The sequence below is a fragment of the Maniola jurtina genome, chromosome 24 (assembly GCF_905333055.1).
Source record: "Maniola jurtina chromosome 24, ilManJurt1.1, whole genome shotgun sequence".
NCBI lineage: Eukaryota > Metazoa > Arthropoda > Insecta > Lepidoptera > Nymphalidae > Maniola > Maniola jurtina.
Genome location: NC_060052.1, coordinates 6,391,868 through 6,404,864, shown reverse-complemented (window position 1 = coordinate 6,404,864; position 12,997 = coordinate 6,391,868). Strand labels below are relative to the sequence as shown.

At 36.0% G+C, this 12,997-nt stretch overlaps 1 protein-coding gene across 2 annotated transcripts; it reads right to left on the bottom strand.

Annotated features, from left to right (window-relative positions):
* Positions 1-141: 141 nt before the first annotated feature.
* On the bottom strand, positions 142-12,666 carry LOC123877809 (facilitated trehalose transporter Tret1-like). Of its 2 annotated transcripts, none has more exons than XM_045924719.1 (8): positions 12,431-12,666; positions 11,556-11,711; positions 10,260-10,458; positions 4,208-4,398; positions 3,151-3,296; positions 2,178-2,414; positions 1,231-1,342; positions 142-503 (listed from the first exon to the last, which is right to left on the bottom strand). In XM_045924719.1, exons 1-8 carry the CDS (start codon positions 12,480-12,482, stop codon positions 235-237), a joined length of 1,362 nt encoding a protein of 453 aa, XP_045780675.1. In that variant the 5' UTR covers positions 12,483-12,666; the 3' UTR covers positions 142-234. The 2 variants fall into 2 exon arrangements, with proteins under 2 accessions (XP_045780675.1, XP_045780676.1); XM_045924720.1 differs by having other exon boundaries at positions 10,377-10,458.
* Positions 12,667-12,997: the final 331 nt, after the last annotated feature.

Sequence of the window (12,997 nt, the reverse complement as noted above, 5' to 3'; positions counted from 1 at the left end):
ACTTAATCTGTCTTATGTAAGCAAACAATTATCATCATGATTTTCATAATCTCAACCTTACGAGTTTTTCTTTTCCATTACAGGAAGAATAAATTAAATACATACTAAATATATAATAAAAATTTATTAATAGTCATATAATTAAATTTATAATTTTACTACAGAAAAACAAAAATTACAAACATTAACACCAATTAAATTTATAGATTTAGCACAATTGATTGAGAATGCTTACTATTTGTTGAGAAGTTCTTGTATTTCCAACAAGCTCTTCCCTTTGGTCTCTATAAGGAAAAAGAAGGTAAATAGAAATGCGCAAGCGCACACACATGTGAAAAACCAAAAAATTACATGGCCGCCAACGATTTCCAACAGGATTCCACACCCTGTGGTCACGAGAAATCCATATAACCACGCCAGAGTCATGGTCAAAGTTGATCCTTTGCTTCTGACGTTAGACGTGAACATTTCACCTACAATTACATTTGGGATTGCGGCGAAACCTGGAAACAAATATTTTTTCTAAAATTTTGGCTAGACAAATTTGCCGAGTGCCTACAGTAAATTTTTACCACAATATAAAAGAACTAGAGGATGCCCGCGACTTCGTCCGCGTGGATTTAGGTTTTTAAGGATCCCGTGGGAACTGTTTAATTTTAAGGGGTAAAAAGTAGCTTATGTTACGTCCTGGTCAATCCTCTACTTGTCTGTGAAAGTCCCATCAAAATCGGTTCAGCCGTTCCGAAGATTAGCCTTTTCAAACAGACAGACAGACAGACAAAAATTTTAATAACGTGTGATTCAGTTGTCAATTGTCAGTTACAGGGACGCAAGCTACGTCCGTCGGTACCATAGGGAGGTGGTCTGTGCTCGGTACTCATACAAATCGGATAAGCGGATGGATCTTTAGGAATCCCGTAGGAACTCTTTGATTTTCCGGGATAAAAAGTAGCCTATGTCCGTCCCCGGGCTGTAAGCTAACTCTGTACCTTTCATTAAAATCGGTTCAGCGGTTGAGCCGTGAAAACGTAGCAGACAGACAGACGGAAACCCTTCCGCATTTAAAGGAATCTTTTTTCTGTGTTTTGACGACCTCCCTAGCGCAAAGTCCTATGGTCAAAAACTTATCCAGGTTCGATTTTCGGCTGGATCTATCTTGGGCAGGTTCTATTTTGGGCAAATGCATCAATATAATCACTTGCATGATATGTGTTTTAAATTATTACTTACCAAAATCATATGAGATCGAATATACAACCAATATTACTAAAGGAAACCATTTAAATTTTTCGACTAACGTCGTGTCCACAGAATTTAAATAAAAGTATAACCCCAGCAGAAACTGAAATTTAAAAAAAATAGTGCGTGTAAACATCGATTTAAAAAATATGCTATTTTTGAAAATGTGCTGGCAATAGTTTTTTTATCGGTATCGTCGTGAGTAAAAATTAGAACTTTTAATTTATGACACTGACTATATTGACTACCTGGTGCTTTGAGACACCTGGTTAAGAGGGGTCTCTCCGTCACTCGCTTCATACAAACGTAGTTCCAATTTCATTTGAATATTAAGCAACCAAAGTCCATGAAATTTTGCAGACATATTCTAAAAACTAATATCTATGTCTGTGGTTTTCCAGATTCCTGTTAAAATATTCGGTTTCAAAGTTACGCGGTCTTTAAAATTTACATACAAATCTTTGAGCCCCTGTAATTTTAAAACTACATATTTTTAGAAAAATCTAAAACACCACAGACACAGATATTAGTTTCTAGAATAATTGTCTGCAACATTTCATGGACTTTGGTTGCTTAATATTCAAATGAAAGTGGAACTACGATTGTATGAAGCGAGTGACGGAGTGAGTCCTGTTAAAAATTTATAACACCCCCGACAAGTGAAGGTTACAGTAACTAGAAAAGAGCTGATATCTTTCAAACGGCTGAACCGATTTTCTTAGATTATAGCTAAGAACACTCGATCAAGTCACCTTTAAAACATAAAAAAAAAACGAATTTAAAATCGGTTCATTAGTTTAGGAGCTACGATGCCACAGACAGATACACAGATACACACGTCAAACTTATAACGTCCCTCTTTTTGGGTCGGGGGTTAAAAATGGTGGTCTCAAAATAGCTGACTCTAACATAGATATCTTTGATAGTAAATGACTTACCATGCTCAACGAGCATAAGAATGTGGATATCAGTAACATGACTCTTCTTCCTGCCCTCTCGACAAACACTGATGATAAAACGCTTCCAATCAGTTGAAAGGACACAATAATGATCATAGAGAGATTAGTGCTAACTGACGAGCCAGCCATTTTAAATATAGACCCACAGAAATACAGAACCACGGTAAATCCACTGGTATTTTGCAAGAGGTTTATAATAAGTACAATGAAAAACGCCTGAAAGAGATTTAAAAATTATGATCAAAATAATAACGGTTTAGCAAGTTTTAATTGACACACATTTTTCCGTGACTTTCCCTGGATTTAGGTTATTTGAATATCTGTTGGAATTCATCAATTACTTTCTTATATTGAGGCTTTATTGAGGTTTATATTACAGAGGGAACCGACATGCAAAATCACTATACAGCCGATTTAAGCTGTACGTTGATATATCAATCAGTTTCTACTTTATATACTATTACTAGCTATAGATTGAAAGATCTGAACACAATTGATCGCATCGATCGATCGAATTGGTCGAAAAGTTGGGAAGATTTCGAGTCTTAGGTCACTACTTTCAGGTGTTTGTGGTAATAACTGAGATGAATGGCTTAACGTGCTTTACAAGACAGAAAGATATAATAAAGGTCTAAGGCTGAAATCTATAAAGCGCACTTTGACTTTGCTCTGACTTAAGATTGAGTTAAAACGAGACAGATTTATGTGAGAGATATAGCTCTGTCTCGTTTTAACTCTGTCTTAAGTCTAAGCAAAGGCAGAGCGCGCTCTATAGATCTCACCCTAAGACCTAAGTCAGAGGTCCATAGTTGGTGACCTATCTAGTTTCATATTGGAACAAAGTGGATCGATTGATAAGTGGCTACTGGCGCAACAAGACCACGTCACCCAAAAATATTTCGTGCATTTCGAAGAAACTTACAGTAAATTAGGATGAATATTATATGGTTACCTTTCTATTACTTCTTATTGTAAATAACTCAGACCAATCTTTCATGCTACTGTTTTGCACATACTCCTTTTTAACTGACAGCAGTTTATCTATGTCTTCTGATCTGCCCAAATCTTGTAAAGCTTCTTTGACTTTTTCATCATCACCTACAATAATATACAGTTCATTAATACGAAAGAAATATGTTTAGCTAGCTGATAGCTAATGCCTGCGATTTCGCCCTCGCAGATTTAGGTTTTCAAAAGTTCCGTGCATTTGATTTTCCGGGATAAAAAGTAGCCTATATCACTTTCCAAGTTAATTATCTCCATGCAAGAAATCATGTCTTAGAGTTTCACTCATGTTTCCTTTTTGAATAACTGCTATCCAACACTAGCTTCTCCTTTCAACAAAGGTTGCCTGGTAGAGATTGCTCCAAGCAATAAGGCCGCCTTTGCACACAATTGTTTTTTCTGTTTTTCTTCTTCTGTGTTGTATTCCTTTACATGTGTTTTTTGTGTGCAATAAAGTCTTTCTATATATCTATCTATCTGCTAGTTAAGTGGTAGTGTTCTTACTAGATTGCTAATTTCCTGCCTTTGCTATAATTTATCTCACCTTACCTGATACATTTACCCGTTTTAGCTATATCCTTATAAAATCTTTTATTATAGCTATAACTAGGTACTTAACGTTAATTACTTAAGAGGGCTCTCTCCGTCACTCGTTTCATACAATCGTAGTTCCAATTTCATTTGAATATTAAGCAACCAAAGTCCATGAAATTTTGCAGACATATCCTAGAAACTCATATCTATGTCTGTGGTTTTCCAGATTTCTGTTAAAATTTTCGGTTTCGAAGTTACGCGGTCTTAAAAATTTTCATACAAATCTTTGAGCCCCTGTAATTTTAAAACTACATATTTTTATAAAAATCTAAAACACCACAGACACAGATATTAGTTTCTAGAATATGTCTGCAAAATTTCATGGACTTTGGTTGCTTAATATTCAAATGAAATTGGAACTACGATTGTATGAAACGAGTGACGGAGAGAGCCCTGTTAACATGAAGTACCTTTTAAAACATAGAATAAAGGAGACTCTGGTATAAATATGGCTCCTATAGCAACACATACAAACATGCCAAAACCACAGAAAGTCGTCCCAGAATACGACAGAAATGTTCCAATTCCGAACATCAATATAGTTCCTGATGTTTGAGATATACCAATCAATATTAGAAGAATGCCTCTAATATTTGTCGATCTGTAAAATAAATCAAAATGTTGAATAATTAATCTATTAGTATATGTAATATAAAGGTGATATTTAATTTTTTTAGTTAGTAGCTTTTATACCTATATATTCATACATGTCAGCACTATTATAGTCTAAGTATATGAAAGAAAATCCAAAAAAATTAACCTAACAAAATAACTCAATTCGAGCAAAAAGAAAAAAAAGTTCTAGTCTTCAAGAAATAAGACTTATGGATTCAAACAGACTTATGGCCTCCTTAGATACAGGATGGGCAAGTACATACAAGGTTTACCAAAACGCTAGCAAAAACGAAGACAGGTGGTAGTGTTGATGATTACTGGTAAGGTACCACAAGAAAATCGCGTTTTTTTTAAATCCTGTATTTTATAGAAGTTCACAATGTATCGCAAATAAAACATCTGACTGACGCTAGAAATCAACGAACGTTACTTATATAGGCCACTCAGAGTCATTTCCCCGAGCATTGACCCGAGTTTTGCGCGCTATAGACTGCGGGTTCGAAAAATACTTAAGAGGATCATTGTCAACGATCCCCCGTCGATTTCCTACGTATGATATTATTGTTCTCATCTCTATCTGCCCTGGTTCGTGCATTCTCGGTTCCTAGATCGGTACATTTGTGATATCCAATTCAAATTGCTGTGATTGGCTGAATTTACCATGTTCTTGCTGCGACAATGAGTTTGAGCCACTAGCGGAACAATGTTAGCCGGTCAGAAATGATTGCAATTAGTCAACCTGTTTGACGTCCGTGTTCTGTTTTCGATTACATAAAAGAAAATATTGTTGTTGCAATCATCAATTTTAGCAAATAGTGAAAGAGAGTCGGCCAATCAGAGGTCACAACTACCGTCACACTTTCTGTCACACTATGGCAGTAGGCATACCGAGTAATGAAAACAATTTTTCATTCTGTCTAGGTCTAGTCTAGGGTTGCCACCTGCCTCTTTTTGATTTACAGGCTACCACCATCAAAAATACGGGGTTTAGATTTGAAGAAATTTGAAAATTTGAAGTATTTGAAGAAACAGGCGGTGGTTCTCTCTGAAATGCATGGAAAGCCTATTTAGATATTTCAGTTTATTTGTAAGTTTTGTATTTTTTCTCTGTATGTTGCCGTGTCTTGATTGGTGAACTGTGTTTGCAATGTGGTTTTAAATAAAAGATTTATTTATTTAAATAGCTTTTAAAAACTCTTAGTTTTGTAAAGCAAAATGTTATACATTTCATGCATACAATCTTTTCATTTTAACTTAAAATTACATTTAATTTGTAATTCCACCTTCACAGTATCAATACTATGGCTGTAGCCAGGAATCGATTTCGGGAGAGGTTTTATCAGGGCCGGAACTGAATCATGTCATGAGGAAAAAAACATTCGCTCAACTTTATGGGCTAATTACCTGGTTAGTGGAATTTCGCCTTTCAGTTTGACAGTGAGATAAAATACAACAATAAAAAAGCGCGAGCGCAGTGAGCGTAAGTGTTTTTGGTTCAATACAGAAAGAATTAAAGTGAAAGGGAAACGAGTTTAGCCATGGCAAGATTTTATTTTTAAAGCTCCCTATCCATACTAATATTACGAATACGACAGTATATCTATTTGCCTATCTATTTGTTACCCTTTCACGGCCCATCTTCTTTACCAAAATTTTGGTACTTACTATTCAGAGGTAACTTGCATCCCGGACATAAGCTTTTTAGTCCGGAAAATCCCACACGGAATTTTTAAAACTCTAAATTCATGCAAACGAAATTGTGGGGCTTACACCAAGTAATACAAATTCAAAGCGCGAGTGAAGTGAGCGCGAAATGTTGGATATATTTCCAAAAAAAAATTGGTAAGCAAGTGCAAGAAATAGTGTAAGTATTATTTTAGGCTTAGGTTTTTGACGGCTTCCCAGGCGCAGTCGCCATTTCTAAATTTCTGGTCTGGTGGGAGGCTTCGGTCATGGCTAGTTATATGGTTAGTATGGCCCTAACGGCCAAAAAATTAAACTGCATCATCACTTACCACTAGAAAAGATTAAAGTCACGGGCTAACTTGTATAAAAAAAGGCTAACATCCTCAAACCAAGCCCCGCCGCCTTGACTACGACCATGATCAATATCGAGTGGGTTTCGGCTACGCATTGCCGCAAAAGGAAAATATTCTTTCTACTGGACATAACGTCAGTGTTCGGTTTCGCCAGCCAAGTGCGAGTCAGACTCACGCACCGAGGGTTCCGATTCGGGTATTTTTTTCGACATTTTACACGAGAAATCAAAAACTATTATGCATTAAAAAAATTATGCATAAAAATAAATAAAAATCTGTTTTAGAATGAACAGGTAAAGCCCTTTCATATGATAACCCACTTGATATATGTAGTTATCTTACTTTGAAAATTGAAAATACTAATATTTGTTCATGAACACATGACAGACGGATAGAAGGACAGATGGACAGACGGACAGACGGAAAGACAGACAGACTGATAGACAACGAAGTGATCCTATAAGAGTTCTTTTTGCTTTTGAGTTACGGAACCCTAAAAATATTTAGTTTTATTTGCCCCGTATTTTATTTTCATAATTACCGGTTTCTCTATCCTAAAATACGGGGTAACCAGTAAAATACGGGGCCTCTGGCAACCCTATTCGGAAAACACTGTCACATTCAAGTTAATGTCAAATATTTTGTTTTCAATTACAGAAAGCTGCATCAATCATTATTACAATATTTTCTTTGTTGTGATTGGCTGAATTTTTGAGTTTCAGCCAATAAACAGACTGTTTGCCAATTAAACGTCATAACAATATAAATGCCAGAAAGTTTAACCAAATAAAACAAACTTAATGAGAACTTAGTGAGAATGCAAACGGCACACAATTTATAATACATATTATGTTAGTCGTATATAATAGATATTATAGTAGTCGTTCACTTTGGTAATAGTCAGATTGTCATCAGTAAAATTGATATTGGTTGATGTATCGTAAATTATTGTTTCGATGACAAATATTTTTATAATCTATTTATCTTTGAACAGAATGGAATAGAATGAAATGGAATGGAATACAATGATAAATTTTTATTCCTGTAAACTTTTAGGTATACTTCAAAGTGTTTTTGAATGGTCAGAAAAATTTACCACTGGTTCGGAATGCCGTTCCTACGTTTTCTAGGGTTTCGTACCTCAAAACGAAAAACGGAACTCTCATAGGATCACTTTGTTGTCTATCTCTCTGTCTGTCGTGTGTGTCAAGAAAACCTCTAGGGTACTGCCCGTTGACTCAAAACCATGAAATTTGGCAGGTAACCTAACTGCGTAATTTTGGGTAGTTTTTTAATCGATAAAGAAAGTTTGCGACATTGTTCAATAAAAAATTTGGATTCCAACTCCTCAACCCTGATGTTGCAGGGGACCTGACTACTAAAGCTAATGGGATTTAAAAAGTGTCGATTATTAATTGATATTGAAGGTATCTATACCAAGTAAACACTTTGTCGTTGACCTCAACCCTGATGCTGTAAGAAATTGCATTCCTAAATCCTGGTGATCCCTCGGGATTTGAAAAGGATCATCCGTTTAAATATTCTTACGTGATACAGAAACAAGTTGCATCCCAGGGACGGGCTATTACGGAGAGGCAACTTTTGTTCTGGGAAATGAAAGGATCGGGATTTTTAAAAACCTAAATCCACGCGAGCGAAGCTGCGGGCATTAGCTAGTTGTAAATATATTTAGAAGCTACTATAAGATAATAGATAAGGTACTTATTTCCTTATATTTTTATTGTATGGCAGCGCGCGGTTTTAAATTATAAATTGCACGTCCTGTCCTTTTCTGTAATACATTTTTTTCTCAATATCTACCGCTTTATCTCATAGCAAGAGTCCGTAAGACATAATACAGTGAAAATAAGCAAAATATACAATTTTTGCAGTTTCCACGTCAGTACCTGTCGAATTTTTCTAACAGTGTAAGCAGCAGAGCTGAGTTTACCATCAAGTGTTGATATGTGGGTGTTCCATAGAAGCTTTGCATCTAACATTATACCGAGAAACACGGGGTTCTCCTTTATTTTCAACATATGATTATTTATCAATGAATTTATGTCATTTAAGGTCCTGGTATTGGGCAGTGTGAATTCAACACACTTAGATTTCTTTGCATTTGGAAGTAAATTGTTAGCAATAAATCAGAGAGTGACCTGTGATATGGCATTACATATAGTATACATTGTCAAAAATTATAATATTAAAGCTGTACGTATTGCGTGAGGAATAGGTTGCAAGAGAGTTGCAACTTGCAGGGTTTGATGCATGCGCTATTGCCAGCAAACATGAGACATATTTTTATCTACAGGCAACGTCTGAGTAAGTAACGCATACGTCTAACGCAAGTTGAAATGTACCAGTGTATTTAGTTAGACCTATCGACAAGTTTGGAGTTGGGTGCAGTCTAAATGTGGCCCGTGTGTTTAGACTGTCAGTTTCTGTCAGTTTCACGTGTCGTCCCCCGCACTTCACCACCCCGCTTGCGCAAATCGAGACAGCACGAAATTTTCAAGATTTCTGGGTGTAATTTCTGGTTTTCGTAGTTCCCACATAATTATAACAATATAAAATATATAACGATAATTTTTTTACTACATAATATTCATTAAATTTTCTAGGTCTGTGGTTTTTCCAAATTTCATTAAATTGCTTCGTTGTCTAGAAAAACGAGCTCAAAGTTGGGCCTTTTTTTAAAGAAAAATACAAATCTTTGAGCCCCTGTAATTTTAAAACTACATATTTTTAGAAAAATCTAAAACACCACAGACACAGATATTAGTTTCTAGACTATGTCTGCAAAATTTCATGGACTTTGGTTGCTTAATATTCAAATGAAATGGGAACTACGATTGTATGGAGTAAGTGACGGAGAGAGCTCTGTTAATCATTAAAACTACAAGATAAGGCAACTGGTTATTGACATTGGGTCGTGTTTAGGTAGTATGATAATAACACAAAGTTTTTGGTAGCGGTCTGGTTACACTTTGGATACTCGCAAACATATGCCCGTGTCTGTTAAATCCATAAGCCTTACAATTTTATCTCTACTAGACTGGAGTCTGATACATTCAGTAATATACTCTTTACCACTTTTAAAGTTATGAAGGTTATAAGAACCTTTTTCAATTGTGCAACTTTTTGTTGTTCCAAAAAAATTCGATCTCTCAGTGCACTCAATTTATATTTTTCTAAAAGCTGATAAGTTGCAGATGACTTTGAAAGAAAAAGTTGGTGATAGATTTACATAATCGTAAAAATAAGAAACTTAAAAGAGTAAGAACTTGACATTCTTAAGAGGGGTCTCTCCGTCACTTGCTCCATACAAACGTAGTTCGTCTCTCATTGGAATACTAACCAATCATACTCTTTTGTAGGAATTTTGTAGGAACGTTCCGGGAACTAATGTCTATGCCTGTGGTTTTCCAGATTTCCGTTAAAATATTCGGTTTCAAAGTTACGCGGTCTTAAAAATTCACATACAAATCTTTGAGCCCCTGTAATTTTCAAACTACGTATTTTTAAAAATCTAAAACACCACAGGCATATTAGTTTCTAGAATATGTCTGCAAAATTTCATGAACTTCGGTTGCTTAATATTCAAATGAAATTGGGACTACGATTGTATGGAGTAGGTAAGTGACGGAGAGAGCCCTGTTAAAAAAATCTGCATTCAATTCATTTCATTTGCCTTCTAAAATAGTAAAACATCCACAAATACAGACTGTATTTGTGGATGTTTTATAGACATATTATATATTATATAATATGTCTATAAAACATTAGACCGTCAATTTGTACGCACGCAATTTCTCCAATATACACAATCGACATCACAGTCAGTATGCCTTCAGCGAAACCCAGAATTACCCTGCCACAATACACCATGGCTATGTTCGTAGCAAGAGACAGTAGACATGACCCTATACATGCGAGTGTAGCACTGCCCAGCAGACATGGCTTCCTTCCAGCGATATTTGATAGCCACCCAGACACGTAAGGACCTGAGAAATTTAAAAAATTGGTTGTCTGTAAAGTCGGTTTACTGACGATAGTTGAACGTGACAACAAAGGCCGATTGTGCTTCTTTGTCGCTCGTTCCGCGCTCTCGCTTGCACTTCAAGCCTTACATGGAACGCCTCAGAGCGAGGTAACGCCGCATGAGTCATGTTTTTTCGTGCGTGCAGCCGGCTCTATCGAATTATAAGACGTTGTCACGTCAAAAATCGGATTTGTTTTGGAAAATGTGCTCAGGGGCGCTACTACCACCGCTAGAAGTAATAATTTTTCAATATTGATTTAACAATTTCATACAAGTTTTATACGTACAGAGCTCTCTCCGTCACTCGCTCTATACAAACGTAGTTCCAATTTCATTTGAATAGCAACCAAAGTCCATGAAATTTTGCAGACATATTCTAGAAACTAATATCTGTGCCTGTAGTGTTTTAGATTTTTTTTAAATATGTAATTTTAAATTACAAGGGCTCAAAGATTTGTATGTCAATTTTTAAGACCGCGTAACTTTGAAACCGAATATTTTAACGGAAATCTGGAAAACCACAGGCATAGATATTAGTTTCTAGAATATGTCTGTAAAATTTCATGGACTTTGGTTGCTTAATATTCAAATGAAATTGGAACTACGTTTGTATGGAGCGAGTGACGGAGAGACCCCCTCTTAAGCGATGGTAGTAAGGTCCCAGAAACTTCACAATCTTCTTTTAATTATTCAGATACAAGTTAGCCTTTGATTACAGTCCCACCTGGTGGTAAATAATGATGGAAAGTGGTAAGTGATAAAAGTGCATTAAATAGGTATATGAAGGCAATCGTTTAAGTATTACGTCCATGAAGTAAGCATAAATTTTAGAAAAGGTACCTATTAGTGTGTTAAATGACCTTAAGTGAACCAATTCCAATGAAAATTGGAGTATTTTCAATGAAAATTGGAGAAAAAAAAGCCTGAGAATCTTGAAATTGAGATGAATTTTCAATGAGAATTGGAGAGCCTTTATTTGTTAAGTGTAACCTGTATTGTTACTCTGTATTTTGTTAGCAATAAAGATTTTTTTTTAAATTTAATTTAATTAAAAAAAACCTGGTATAGCCCCTAGATATGCAATCGTGCCAACCAGAGACAATTGCGTATCGGTCAGGTTATACGGAATCGGCGATTGTTCTGGATCCTCCAACTTTGGAGTAATAGTTCCAGTCCAGGCCGAATTGTATCCAACAGCTATTTGACCCAAGTATACTGAAAAAGAAATCACCATCATCGCCGGCCCACTACTGAGAAACAGACAGACAGATACCACATAATATTGGCATGGACGGATCACTGAAAATGTGTACTTATATCCATACGTCATATATACAAGACACATACATATAATCAAGACTTAGTAGATATACTAAGTCTTGTATATCATCATCATTATTATCAAATATCAATCTGTGGACGTCCACTGTTGGACATAGGCCTTCCCTAAAGAGCGCCACTACACCCGGTCCTCAGCCTTGTTCATCCAGCCACTTCCTGCTAGCCGCTTTATATCGTCGGTCCATCGTGCTGGAGGGCGTCCCACACTACGCTTGCTTAAACGCGGTCTCAACTCAAGGACTTTCCGGCTCCAACGCATATCGACTCTACGCATAGCCTCTACGACAGGAATGGCCTGCACCCACTGCCATTTCAGCTTGCTAATAGTTTGGGCTATGTCAGTGACCTTGGTTCTCCTGCGGATCTCCTCATTTCGGATCTTATCCCTCAGAGAAACGCCTAACATAGCCCTGTTCATAGCTCGCTGAGCAACTTTGAATTTGTGGACAAGGCCGTTTGTCAGTGTCCACGTTTCAGCACCATAGGTGAGTACAGTAAGACATATTGTATGTACATATATAACAAATAAAATTGTCTCGTCAACATAAATTTAAACGTTAAAAGTTTATTATCATGTAGAAGTAGGTACTCACGACACAAAGATACCAACACCTGTTTTTTCACTCCAGTTATTCGTACAAACATATTCTAAAACTTGCTTCGAGCTCACACTATCACCAACTTACAACAATATTATATGAATATTGAATACTTATCCAATTTCTTTTTTGTTAGTATACAAAATATCTAATTTGTTATAACACTTTACTAATAAATATGTCCTACCTATTTTATATACAATTTATAAAATAAAAATCGATCGCTTTCTTTGGAGGTACGCCTGCTAATGGTTAAAAGGTAAATTATTAAGAGCGATTTAACAATATACCCGCCCCGGCTTCACACGGATGGCAAAAGTAGGCAGAGATCTGAGACTTGCGTCGCAAGAGTATTTAAGAATAACTGCATATTACATTTATTTTCATAAACTACTACTTTTTTTAACTCCTACTATCAGCGTCAAACTGACGAGAATCAAGTTGCTTCATAAACAGGTTAGCAATCGCAAATCCAGCGTGTATTGATAGAGGCCAGTGATTATATGCCACTGAAAAGTAAACCAAGGTAAAACTGATTCAATAAATTTAATTAAAAATGGT

Bases quoted from the DNA above. Each gene is read 5' to 3' on its own strand.
- LOC123877809 (XM_045924719.1), bottom strand. From the start codon at position 12,482: ATGTTTGTACGAATAACTGGAGTGAAAAAACAGGTGTTGGTATCTTTG. The intron at 11,712-12,430 runs GTGAGTACCTAC...TTTCTTTTTCAG, and splicing joins GGTGTTGGTATCTTTGTGTC to TATACTTGGGTCAAATAGCT. The intron at 2,415-3,150 runs GTAACCATATAA...AATCTCTTTCAG, and splicing joins CAATAAGAAGTAATAGAAAG to GCGTTTTTCATTGTACTTAT.